General features: G+C 39.1%; 1 protein-coding gene across 1 annotated transcript in view; it reads right to left on the reverse strand.

Annotated features, from left to right (window-relative positions):
* RALGAPA2 (Ral GTPase activating protein catalytic subunit alpha 2) overlaps positions 1-13,821 on the reverse strand; it is a 135,769-nt gene that overhangs the window by 65,715 nt on the left and 56,233 nt on the right. The window contains exons 24-31 of the mRNA XM_075708597.1: positions 7,025-7,153; positions 5,486-5,614; positions 4,173-4,231; positions 3,781-3,889; positions 3,050-3,160; positions 2,614-2,682; positions 2,312-2,449; positions 1,610-1,793 (exon numbers count right to left, since the gene is read on the reverse strand). Of these exons, the coding sequence (XP_075564712.1) occupies positions 1,610-1,793; positions 2,312-2,449; positions 2,614-2,682; positions 3,050-3,160; positions 3,781-3,889; positions 4,173-4,231; positions 5,486-5,614; positions 7,025-7,153 (928 nt within the window). The remainder of the gene's footprint in view (positions 1-1,609; positions 1,794-2,311; positions 2,450-2,613; positions 2,683-3,049; positions 3,161-3,780; positions 3,890-4,172; positions 4,232-5,485; positions 5,615-7,024; positions 7,154-13,821) is intronic.

A 13,821-nucleotide genomic window follows, 5' to 3' on the forward strand; every position in this document is an offset into this window, starting at 1 on the left:
CAGCAATCGCAGCAAGAGCGGGACAGGGCACGAGAAGCAAAGGTAAACCAGAGATGCAATTAAAAACCAATGCTTCTCGATCTTTAGCAGCATGGTGGTAAAGTTTGCTGCACGAGGCAGGAAGAGACTTTCTGGATCTCAAGACATTGCCCTCAGCGCAGGCAAATACATCAGTTATTTCATAAACTGGTGGTGCTCAGAGATACACTGTGCCTCCACTTCTGCTGGAATGTTATTCCGAAATATTACCCCTTTTATAGCCAGAAGCCTTCTAATTTCCAGTTTTTGTTCATATTCAGTTTAAAACTATTTTTGTTTAATTTATAGCATTTTCCTCTTTCCTTGGTATTTATACCTTCTAATGTACTTTTAAACAACAGGTATATCCCTTTTCAGCCTTTTGCTAGCCCCCAAAAGCCAAAATTCTTCAGCCTCCTCTCATAAAAAAGGCTCTTTATTCTTTTCCTGAATCCCCCAGTAGTAAATCTCTGAATTAATCTTTTTGAAAAACAAGCAAAGCAAAGAACTCGTAGGGCACTAACATATCCAACATGAGAAACATCTCGTTCTACCCAAAACAACAAATGTACCTGACACATAACTTATCTTTCTGCTATTCACTACACGTCCTACTTGGCAAGAAATCTGTGTAGAATAGGTTTTAGTGGTTTTAACCTTTTTGTTAAAACTAAAAGTACATACACAAAACCAAAGAAAATAAGCTGTAGGACTGAAAAATAGTACAGTATCAAAACCTGAAAATACTCTTTTAAAGCATCACTGCCAGTCCAAGAGTATCTCACACAACTTCGTATTGCATCTGTACTTTTGATTCTTCTGCAGAAATGTTAATGAATATTAATACATGAAATTACTTAGAATTGACTTAATTCATAGTTGAATGGGCATTGTTTTAGAGGTTATTTTTAACAAGTGTTTGAAATAAAGATGACCTCTATGATAAATCACTTAGAGATAAATTATTTTGTATGTTTGGATGCATACATTTAAGTTGACTTTAAAAAGTCAGTAACATAATGTACCTAGATCCAAATAATCTCTTTTCACTTTAGACACAGGTAGGTTGCGAATCAACAGGAATGGCATATTTATGCAGATGCGGAATTTGGTCCAAATCATACATGTTCTTCTCAAATCACTCAGAACAAGCAAATTATCTATTACAATGGGGTCATTTCTACTGAAAAATTCAAGGACAGCTGTATGCTTCTGCAAGAAGTTTGGTTTGGGGCTTATTTTATTTGTTGAATTAATTCTATATGCTAAATTATAAGTAGTACCCAAAGGTAAAACCAGCTTCTTGGACTATCCTATCTCTGCACAATTTCTCGCTATACAGCACCTTAATGTAATTTTCTTTCTCCTGTGATCTTCGTAAAGATCAACGTCAGCAAGAAACTCGAACATCCTATTACAGAGACAACTGAAATTCATTAAAACCAGGGCGCTGCCCATTTTTCAAGGAATAGTTGCTACGCGCGGTAAGGAGAAGCACATTTTCAGGGAAGAGATGTAACCTGGAAAGCTTTATCTCCTAGCTGCTGAACGTTGACATGCCCAGCCCTCAGCACGCTGTGAACTCTCTTACCTTCGGCAACAGTGAGCAGGTTGCCCAAATCCACGGAGGAGTGGCACTGGGCTGGCTCAGAGCTCTTGACGTTCCCCAGTGGCAAAAATGGGTCGTAATCACTGGACGAGAGATCCGCCAGACTCAGCACGTAATGGCTTTGCTGAGTATACGTGCTGGAGCCATTCACACAACAGTGCAGAACCTGCAAGTAGACAAGCACGGCACTGAAGAAGGAATAATAAAAAAATACATTACAGTACCCACTTAAGCACATTCAATGAGGAGTGACCCACCATAATTTTTACATTGTGAAAGCCAGGACATGTTACAAAACACATCTATGTCTAAATACAGCATTTTTAAAATAACACTCTTCGTCAGCACTTATTTTGGACTTTAAAAGCTCACTTCAGGACTTATTTTGTATTTTAACAGCCCATTTCAAATAATTCAAATATTTCTGCAAAGATTATTTTCCCTGGCTCGTTGCTTTAAGCAGTTTACCCTTCTCTCTTCACCATCCTCTGTCTATTCTACATCTCTGATCTTAACATCTTAACATTTTACTTTTTAACTTCTCATCTGTACAACTTCTGCCCACACTGCGAGAATTCATGATTTTCTACAGCTTGCTAAACATGCTTCTGTGCCTAACAGGATCTGCAAAATGCCTCTTTAAACATCTAGACACAATAAATCACGTTCATTCCTCATACTCACTCTGTAAATATAGTCCAGTAAAGGAGCTTTGGATGCATGTTGATCTTCAAGAACACCAGCAGACACCGGCTCCAGGAGCATTTTCATAGGTAATGCCATACACCAATCCAACAAGCAAAGCAGCAGTGAAACTATAAACTAAACAAAAACATGTAACACAGATATATTCTATTAAATTCATCCAAACTTAAAGGTATGAGTTTGAAAGTTTAAAATATGACTCTGGTTCCAAGCAACTTGATTTAATAACGATCTTGAACAGCACAAAGAAAGAATGGACACTGCTCTTTTCCGTGACGTACCTTTTTATCTGCTTCCACAGAGGAGTATTCGGCACTCGGCAAAAGAAATGCAATAGTGGCCACAAGAATCTACATTGAAATAAACAGAAAAATTCCAGAAAGACAGTTAGCTTCTTTCGCTACAAAGACAGCACATGAACTTCATTTGAGGAGGCTATGAAAAAGATTAAATTCTCTTAGGAACATCTAACAGCCCTTGTAAATCAATGTCCAAGTGAAACGAAAAGTTTTACTGAGGATTTTGGAAATAAGCCACTACAAATGACAGATGTACACTGGTCCTAGGGCTACAGCAAATACATCTCCTAACAATAATTGCAGAAGAAAGAAAAAGTTAACACAGAGTCACAGTTACAGTAGCTCAAGTAAGGCATTAAGGAATTAAGACAATTTTGCATACAATTTCCATAAAAACATTTTAAAGAAACTGACATACTTCAGTAATTTTTCTGGACAGAGAGGATTCGTACTTCTGAAGCTTTTGCCAATAAGAAACCAGCAGCTGAAGAACATCACAGGCTACCTGAGCTACCAGTTTATTAGAAAACTGGAAGAAAAGAAAGGATGATTAAAAGCCAAATAAAATATCCAGATACAATACAATGCATTCAGTTTTTCTACATTTTAAAATATTTTGCATCTACACAAACAATAAAAAATGTTATTGTTGCAAAATCACACTGTCAGCATTAGGAAAGAGCAGGCTTGACAATATCCATGTAATCGTAATTTGGTCTGTTGTGGAAAGGGTCTTTAGGTACATAATCACGTGCTATTTTTGCAAATATTTTGCACTTTTGTACAGGATACCACCTTGGTGACACTGAAGAACTGCGCATATACTCCTTGGCAACTTCACAGGAGCCACAAGGGTCTGAACCATGCTCACAGAACATAATGAGCTACTCATTACACGCAGGGGTTCAGAACTGGGAGACATCTTTTTGAAGATGGCCAACGTCATATCGCTAGCACTCTGCAAAAAGTCCTGAGCAGTTGTGTGTTAAGCAGCATCCTGTCAGTGCTTTAAGCAATGAAAAGAGAAACGAGGAGACTGTGCTCCATATAACCAGCAAGTATTTAAAAAAAAAAAAAAAAAAAGAAAAAAGAAAAAACTTCCCCCCCCCCCCCAATGTTTATTGACTACAGAGACTGTCATAGCAATACCTTCAGTGTCACACCTATGACATTGATGGCCTCCTTCACTTGGGGATGGTTTGTGCACTGCGTTAGTTCTTCGCATATCCAAACTCCAAGGCCACAAATGGCTATGCATCTTTTTTAAAAGAAAAAGTGGTTTTGTCAGAAGTTTTAGAAGAATATTTAGCAAAAAAAAGAAAGAAATGCACAAAGGTGCAATCTGTCTTTTCCCTCTCCCAGGTCACACAACAGGTCAACACCTTCATGGCGTGGAGTGAACCTCATCTCAATAGGGCTAAAGTGAATAACTCATCCAAATAGGATCAAACCACAAGGCAGGAGTAACAACTCAGCTGTACAAGCACCAAAAAAAAAATCAGTAGCAAGACAGACCTTCCCGTTTTTACTCAATATTTTACCTTGCAGCTTCACTTGGCTCCTCTGTAGCATTCTTCAATAAAATATTTATGAGGTAGCACTGAAATAATAAAATAAATTAGAATAAGCATCTTTTTCATACATCCACTTGAAGTTGTTTAATTTTGACATAGTTACAAGTGAAATAACTTCCATTCTCAGTCTATTCTTAAAGCATTTTTACTACATGCCAATTTTATTTTGTCAAGGGAGAAATACTTACTGATTACAGCTCAAATATATAGGCCCTTGTGGATAAATCTAATCAAGTTAAAATCACGTACAGGCATCAAGATGGAAATCAATTCATTTTCAGAGTTGATAGGTATTTACTAATGATGAGTGGTGATCACTTGATAATACAAACTATAGTGTTTAAGTTCTAAGCAAGCCATGTTTTGAAAAATTTAGTGTATTTTTTACTACAGAAAAGACACTTTTAAAATCGAGACTGTTTTAACACACCTCCAATGACTCTGAGGCCTGATGAAGAAAGCAAGAACAGGAGCCAAATGTGCTAAGGGTTTTGCATTCTCTCCAGTTCTACCTCCTTGGGCCACACAAAGAATTCAGAGATTCCTCCCCAGCTTTACCTAACTTTGTGCAGTGGATCAGCGTGGTGCCTCAAGTTTATCAAAAAGCAACAGAGGCTTGTTTGAGGGCAACCTTTTAGACAGGTTTCACCTGCAAGTGATGCTCCAGGTCACCTTTGTTGGGTCTTTATGGGACGGCGTGTGTGATTTTTTTTCCCCACCAAGACTATTGCTGTGAAGGTCATTAAATTAAAAAGCTTCCCATCCCGCAAAGCAATTCATGTCTTGGGGTGTCCCACTGAAACTAATTCTCAGGGAAAAACCATTCACGTAAGTTGACGGTTCTAATAGTGGAATTTTCTTAATATTTTACTGTAATACCAATAAGGCAAAAAATATCTCCCCTTATGCACACCCCACATCTCTTACAGGACAAGCTAAGATACACAGATACAACGAACGGACACTTTAAATAATACCACCAACATAATTTAATGAATTGATCTGACAGGCATCTGGCTGGAAAACATCGCATTTGATCATAGCCAGTTCACTATCCTTGAAAATAAAATGTAATTTGCAGTATCTAGCTTTGTTAATTTTATGGTGCATGTTAAGCAAAGCAATGCTTATCAAATAAGTACATATAACGTGTGCAGTTGTGGGGTTTGGAGGAGAAGGGGTTTATTTTTTAAACGAACAGTGCACAGTAAAAATGAAGTGACTATATAGTAGAGATATGTTAGGTTACATAAGGATTTGCTAATAAAATGTGACTTCACCTTCACATCTGCTGTTCCTGCGATGATATCACCGGCTTCTGAAATGGGCCGCAAGAGTGGGATTTCTTGGTAGATATTTGGAAAGCAAACAAGAGAACCAAGGATGGCATGAGCTTCTGAACGAGGAGCCTAACGAAGGAAAAGTAAACAAAACCATTTTCTTTGTAAAACTATGCAAGTGGCATAAGCTATGAGGCTAGTGTCTACGACCGTAAATACCAGATGTGCTGTATTCACAATGCAAGGAACACGTCCTGGCAGCTTGGCCTTTGCAACTACAGCAGAAGCAGCATTAAAGCCGCAACTTACAGACACTTAATTGTCTATGCTTTTTGCTGCTGTGTTGCTCTGCTCTTTTTCTGAGGCTGAGCTTCTCCTCCAGCAGGGGCCTGGCCCGGCTCCTAAGCATATTCTACATTTTTAATACCTCCTCTGTCATTACACAATCCAACTACCAGCGATTCAGTGTCAATAAAAAATACAGAACAACCAAAAGAAAAGCTGAGTTAAAGTTTTAAGCACTAATCCAGCACTACTATTAGCTGCTTGTGTGACACAAGGGACAGCACAATGCACTCAAACTGACTGTATACATAATGAAAATGCGTAGAGAGATTCCTACTTCTATGAAACCATCAAAAGCCACATGGCATGAGCTATAAATGCATTGACTACTCCTATATAACCTTGTCTAATGTCAAAAACACAATGCATGCTAAGTTTTATGCTTCTAGGAGAAATGGAGGGTGGTCTTGGTTTGGGGTTTTTTTCCTCTCATGGAAAGCTGAGTTTTCATTTCGTATTAGCACTTTAAGCTTTGGATCAATGATCAGGTTGATCAGGCTTTTTTAACGAGATGTCAGAAAATTAATGGCTGTAAACTCTTTGAGGGACAATGGAAAGAGCGTGGCTAGGCTCACCATTCCAGTCCTGCTGAAATACAAGAGGGCTGTGTTCCTGTGCAGGGCCACCCGCTCAGCCACGCAAATGTCAGGAGCAGCAGTAAAAGCACTTGGCCAAAACGGACAGAAAGGTCTCCCCCGAACTGGTGCTTCAGGTACAACAAAGCTTTCCTGTTTTTCCCAGGATTGCCAGACTTTACCCTTTTTTTGCATCCCATCGCTGATTTGCTATTTTACTTATCCTTCACTAATTTAATCATTTAGAATCACATTTCTATTAGTGTTGACATTTAGTAAGAAGTTCTGTATTACCAAAAGAGCTCCATATTTTCAATACATGCTCACTGAAAAAAAGCTAATGAGATTCTGAAATCCAAATCCTGCTTTTAGCGCACAGGCGTGCTGCAATATTAGCGAGGATGTGATTTCTCACACTTTGGCCTTTTGATGAAACACCTTAGCAATACTAGTATGTCACCTTATCCCACAATTTCACACATCAGCTGCCATGGTATCTGCCCCAAGAGCCCTGTTTCGCATTGCACTAATGAGTCGACACCTGTTAGAGTGGAGACATCCGAGCCTCGTTAGCAAGCGCGCTCTCGGGGGACGGGGCACTGGGCATTGCCACACTCACCTCCAGCATGTCTGTGCTCAGAACCCTGGCCGCAGCAGTAATGAAGTCTCCTATCAGCATCGTAAAGCCAGGCAAGCCCAGGAAGAAAAACCAAGGTGGGCAGTGCTTTATGATGGTATTTAAGATATCCTGAAAGAGAAGTTATCTGTTTTAGAAGAAATAAGCAAAACAAGCAAACAAAAAGCCCCAAACCAAAAGAGAGAGTTTGAGAAAACTGAACTTTGCAATTGCCCAGTTCCGCACTAATCAAGGCGATAACTCACAGAGCCACAAGGCTCTATGTATAACCGATCCTCACGTAACAACCACTGCTTGCCACTGCAGATGTGTTTAGTAGGAAAAGCACATCTTGTATTTTGGTAATATTTGTACTGTTAAATTCCTGTTAAAAAAAACCAAAACAAACCCCCACCCCCCCCATGTCTCTTCCTGTCTAAGCATGAAAGAACTGTTCTCCTGTTAAATAAGACTTTGGATTCAAACCACTGAAACCATTAATCAATTTAAGATGAAGCATTACAGCACTCCAGTTTCTAAAATCACATTACTCAAAATTCTGTAGCCATAAAACCATGAGATGACACAAATGACCGCCGCCTTTGCCCTGAAGGAGCTCAGGGCAGTAACTGACAGCAGGTGGCTTCCTGCTGGCAGGCTGCTCCAGCACAGGCGGTACTTCAGCTATTCTGACTAGCTGAGAAACAGGGATGTCGAATGCAAGAAGTGATCGTACACAGCGCGGTAACAGAGAATGATCTAGTTAGCATAGATTTATAAGTCACTCTTCTTCTAAATAATTAAGATAGCAAATGTAGATAAGCCTTGGGGAAAAAAAGAGTTTTGCTGAACTTCTGAAAGAACAGAGGGCTTTTGCTGTTTTTAAGAGGTGGCACCGTACGTGTAAGAACAGACCACCAACCACAGCTCCGCTCTCACCATTACCCTGTGACACAGAACGCATTCGAGATAAGCGTTTCAACTTTAATCCTTCCACATTTCAATTCTTCACAGTCTCTCCAAATCAGAGCAAAGTTCCTGTATTCGAGCTAAGATTTCCTTCCTACAAGGTTTCAGCAGGCTTAAAATTAGGCACAAAATCTATATAATCCTTACCTGCAACATTATATTTGCTGAAGAATTAGATAAAGCTACTTCTATATTGAGTAGAAAATTATTTTTTGTCTCAATAAAATTTCAAAGAAAACTTGCAAAGGCAAACCATTTTCAGTGTACATCTTTACTGGTTTTATGATGTGGTAAAGAAGGCTTGAACTTAAGTTTAGTCCCAGAATGTGTCCATATGCTCAATTTCTACATCAGCAACTAAAAAAGTCAAACTCATTTTTCTCTATATAAAGATATGCTTTAACTACACTAGTATTTTCTCAAAAGCACTGCTAAACACCTGGACAGAACCTATTTAGTGTTTGCTAAGTATTTACAGCAGTAACATCCTATGAAATAACTGTGTTATGTATTTTAAATCAATAATATTCGTTTTTAACATAGTAGCAGATAATGCTTTCACTTCCCTGAATAAGCTAAAATGCCACTCGAGTTAATGTTTAAACTAGTTTTAATCACTTCCTTTGATACATTTTAAAGTCAATATCAGTCAATGCAAACATTCAAAAAGAGAGAGCAGATGGATGCAGCAGCTCATAATGTGGGTGGTAAACTCACACTCGGAGCAGAACAAAAGACCCACCTTTTTATAATTAAGGGTCTGATTAATGCACCGGGCTCCTCACAGCACAGCACACCTGTAATTACGAACGGAGCCAGGTACTGCGATGTGTTTGGTCTCTGAATAATTGGGCATCAAACTATAGAGCAGCAGATGGGAGTACACTTCTGTTGACATATGCCACAATAGAAGAGCCCGTGCTAACCTGGCCCGAAAGGTAACAGAACGTAGGACGTACAAAGACCTGCTACAAACAACTCTGTTAACTCCTGTCCTCGCTCCATCAATCCCATCTGTTAAATACCGCCGTAACGATCGCCCGGCTTCATCAACCCTTATCTATGGTCACTGTACAGAACGCTTAGAAAATGAGGATAAAATCGAAATTGCAAACCCGTTACCCTAATATAGCAATACCTGTGAGTTTACAGCACAGCATAACTCATACAGCTTTAACAAATGCTGTGACAACACACACATTCCAAAAAGCTCTAAGAATGTGGTTCCATGGATCTACTTGCTGTTTACAAGATGTACTACTCAAAAAAAAAAAAAATTTTTCATAGTAAGAAAGCTTTGAAAAATTTATTTTGAAAAGCTCACGAAACAATCCTTAATCTCTCTTTTTTGTTACGTAGCTTCAATCCGATGAATTCACAGCACAGATCGTATGCTGCGGCGATACGACACGCACGTAACTGTTAAAAGTTAACAATGTACAAGTGCATAAGAGCCCAGACAAAAACATGTTCAGCCTAGCTTTCCACCGCCATTTTTCATCTTGGGCATTTCAGTATAAATTTGCGATAGTTTGAGTGACTTCATTTAAATTAATACGAGGCGGAATATGTCCTGACTATAATATCGATGTTCTACTTGAGCTTACTCCCAACAGAATGGACAGGAAAGAAACCACACCCCAGGAAGGCACTTACAGGTAAAATTTGACATTTTCCTCCCATTTCCCAATTAGCACACTTTCATGCACAACCCAGCTAACAATACAAGCGTGATTTCACGCAGTAATTCAGTAGCATTGTGAGCTTATCAGAAGACTCAGGCTTATGAGAAAGCGACCAAGTGAGAACATATGTCCTATCAGTGATACTGCAAAAATCAGGTAATTCAAACAGAGGCAAGTTGTTTCCTTCCCTTCAAAGCGCTGCTCTATAAATGTAAACTCTGTTCAGCAGCTTACAGCCTAGTAAATGAATCACTTTAATTGAATGCTATGTACACAGTAACTGGAAAAAACACAAGCAATAAGAAAAACATATGGTGATGGCAATAGAAATTGGTTTACTCATTCTGTACAGTGTTGTTTCTTTACTTCTTTCATAATTGACCTTTAGAACGATAAATGTGTAAAATAATTTTGGTTTATTATGGCTCCAAACCTTTCAGCAATTACACAAAATGAAAATTTAAAAGGAAGTATTCATTCTGGAAGCATTTCCATTGTTTACATAATTGCACAGCTATAATTTAGTGTTCACGTTGTTAAAGAAAAGTGAAAAAAAAAAAAAGGACCATTATGGACTATTTCAATTCAAAATGATGCTCTGTAGTGTTAAAAATGGGGAGGAGGGGGGAGAAGGGGGCAATCACATGCATGTCCTTCTCAAATGCATTAACCCTATAAATGGCATAATATTTCAGAATAAGTTAATCTAGTAATCCAAATAATAAGGTCATAAACATCCACTCAGTAAGAGAAAAAAATTTATGCAAGTTCACCAAAAGGTCAATTACAAAAATATTCTTCACCTAATTTTTGTTCAAGCTTTTGCAGATTACAGGTGTAACCAAATAGCCTGCCATCTGCCTTCATCACGTTTCCAATTGTCCCTCAACAGGAACAACATGGATTTTTCACTTAAAGTTCACTCTGTTCTTCACTGAGAGACACCTCATTAGGGCCTGAAATTTATAGCACGGGAAAGATTATTACTTTACACAAGACTTAAGTGGTAAATCCTTCATTTTCCTTTTTTTTAAAGGAACAAATGCTTCCATTTACTTATTCCAAGTTTGCCTAGCTATCATTACATTTTAGGTAAGAGTTAACTTGTCAAAAATTAAGTTCCAATAAAAATTTATGAAGTATTTTGACACCCTCAGAAAGCACAGGATTAGCTTGTCAGAAAAATCCATTTCCATCTGTCATTTAAATCTAACCTCCAAAAAAGTTATGTTTGCTGAAGCATCTTGTGACCAGAATGCAATAGGGAGAGATATTCAAAAGCAGAATAACACTGCATCTGTAAAACATGGATAAGGTTATTCACAAGTGCTAGAGATGCCAGATTACTGTGTAAGTCACCTGCTGGTAATTGCTCCTTCCCCTCTAAACTACATTAGAAAGCTCTCTCTTTTAAAGTCATATTCATAAAAAAAAAACCCCACCCCAAAGCCCCTGTGCTGACAGACAGGTGCTCAGATGCCCTATTAAGACAGATCAGACAAACAAATGAAGTGAACCAAATCTTTAAAGTTTCTCCCCTTTTGGAGTATCTTTAATATTTTCACAACCTAGGAGACCATTGGGATCAAGGATACACTTCAAATTGGAAGAAATATTTTAAATTCATGCACACTGCGAGGGAAATATCTGAATACCCATTTGCTACAGGTACAGAGAACACGCTTACTACTCCATGGCACTGCGTGAAATGTTGAGGCGACTTTGTGTGCCCCTGTGGATTTCTCCCAGGTGCCTCTGGCAGGACCCCTTCGAAGCCTCCGACTGTAAGAAACCAAGGCGGCAGTGCTGACGCACCTGTAGAGCGCAAGGTTAGCCGCTCAGCGGGAAGGTGGTTTTCGGGAAGGGCACGTGAGCGCACCTCTGCGAGGACAGGCAAAGGAGCTCCCTGCAGCGCACAGCAGGAAGGCAGGTCCTCCACCTTAGGCGGCAATTAGCAGCACTCCTAACACTTTTCACTCTCACCTGCGTGCCATATCAGTTTTCAAGATGGAGGAACACATGCAGAGGAGAAGGGACTGTTTTGCACATTTTTATTAGAACATCCCCAAAACCAGCAAATACATTAAACCTTGATTTGCTTAAAATAGTCACTCTCAGAATGTGTCACGTAGCCTTGCTTAACAGATAAAGATAACAGCTAAGCAAGAAGTTGAAGTAAACCATGTCTGAAGCAGAGAAGCACAACTGCACGCAGAGGGAAGAGGTCGGATCCTGAAGACACAGCCTAGTTGAAATAAGCAGCGGGAAAGGGGGAAGTCAAGTAGAGAGCTAAGGATGACGGATGATGAAACAGCATTGCGTTGCAGGGGCACGTGAACAAAGAAACTTACTCTGGGAGATCCCAAAGCTACAGCAATGACCGGAGAGATGAAAGAAAAGGTGAGAGCGAAATGGAAGGAAGAGAGATGTTGCCGCTGTTTCAAAAACTCTATTTCTGTTCTGGACAGAGTTCAGAAAATCCTCACAAAGGAGCTTTACAAGCAGCAGGCACTCTGGCAAGGTACTGCTGCGAATACAGAAGAGACAGACAGAACACTGACTACAAAACAGAAATTTGGGTGGGATGGAAGCATTTAGAAAGAGCAAAAGTGTTACAAGGAGGGGGGGGGGGGGGGGAAACCAAACAAAAAAACAAACTACCAAAATTGTTCCAGAATGCACAGCTCTACAACTGGCATTACCTGGTTCTCCCTTTCTTCCAAGTCAATACTAGCAGCTATTTTTCTCCAGCACTTCCAATTTATCCTACTCTGAGTGAGTAGAGGGGTATGCAGGATTTCCTGTGAGGCCTTGGCATTTGTATTTTCATCTCTACTGGAAATGTGCTGTCTGTTAACACTTTTTCAAAACACATAATGGGGGCACACAGGCAAATTTTCTACAGAAAGTGAGATATGGGGGAGATTAAAAAATGGAGAAAATCACGGTAGCCATTGGATGAAAGTCATAAAAACCTAAAATATAGGAATTTAAGCCTTAATAGACTATATTATGATTATTTTCTTTTAATGGCAGTCTGGAAAGGAACCTAAAATGCATTATGGTTTCTGAAATGCTGTACAACTTAAGGGTCCTCATGTGCAACATTATCAGGCAGAAATCTGGGCAAGAAGCACTTACTCCACAGCGTACAAAAGCAAAGCTGCTCATTTATTGTACCTTTAGAAGACAATGCTCTACCCAGCTAATACATGTCCCAGTGAACAGCACTAGTGGCTGAGCAGTCTAGAAATTGTATACTGCTCCTCACTGCTGAGTAAGAACTTAACAGAAAGATATAAATGCTCACAGGTACTTTATTTTTTTAAAATTCAGATCAATGTTAATACAAATAGGTAATTAATATGGCTTCTCCAGCAGCACCTCTAGTAAAAAATGCTTCATATTATAAATTAGCCATCTCTCACGCAAAGAGCTGTAGTCAAGTGTTTCTACATAAGCCTACTGCATAACTGGTGTAGCAACAGTACATTTTAAACAAATTAAGGGGCTTATAGACAAGCATAACATACGTTAGTATATCACCATCTTTACTGATAGTAAAAGGCTGACTTGGGTGAAATACTCTACTAAAAGGAATCGAGCTAAAAACATAGCTGTTAACTTCTCTGTCTACAGCTGGGCTGCGTCCTGCGGGCAGTCCAGTCTGCATGTGCTGAAATTTAATCACCAAGGACATCTGTCAACTCATTTGGATTTGCGCTGTCTTTTTTTCCTTCCACACTTAAAGTTTGTTCTGCCCTTAACATCACTAAACTAAAAAAAGCCATCGGCACAGCCTCTTTCCTTGTCTATTAGTTGTCCTTTCCACAAAGAATTTCTGAGGTCTATACTTCTTATGTTCCTTAATATTTTCTTATATATAAGCACTGTATTCCAAAGACACTCTGACAAGCCAGCACAACTGTACATTTATTAAACTTATTTCTTAAAACTCACTTCAAAAGTCAGGAATGTAGTAACCTGTTAGCTCACTTTTCACTACTGGGCAAAACCTCGGTGGCACGTGTTGTCAATAGGTTACATCAAGCACGTTAACTGATGCTAAAGCCCTGGCAGTAGGGTGAGACTTTCTGAAAAAATGACACTAAACAGCTGGTGGTTTGAAATGTGAAAAATACTGAA

This window comes from Pelecanus crispus, chromosome 3 (assembly GCF_030463565.1).
Source record: "Pelecanus crispus isolate bPelCri1 chromosome 3, bPelCri1.pri, whole genome shotgun sequence".
Taxonomy (NCBI): Eukaryota; Metazoa; Chordata; class Aves; order Pelecaniformes; family Pelecanidae; genus Pelecanus; species Pelecanus crispus.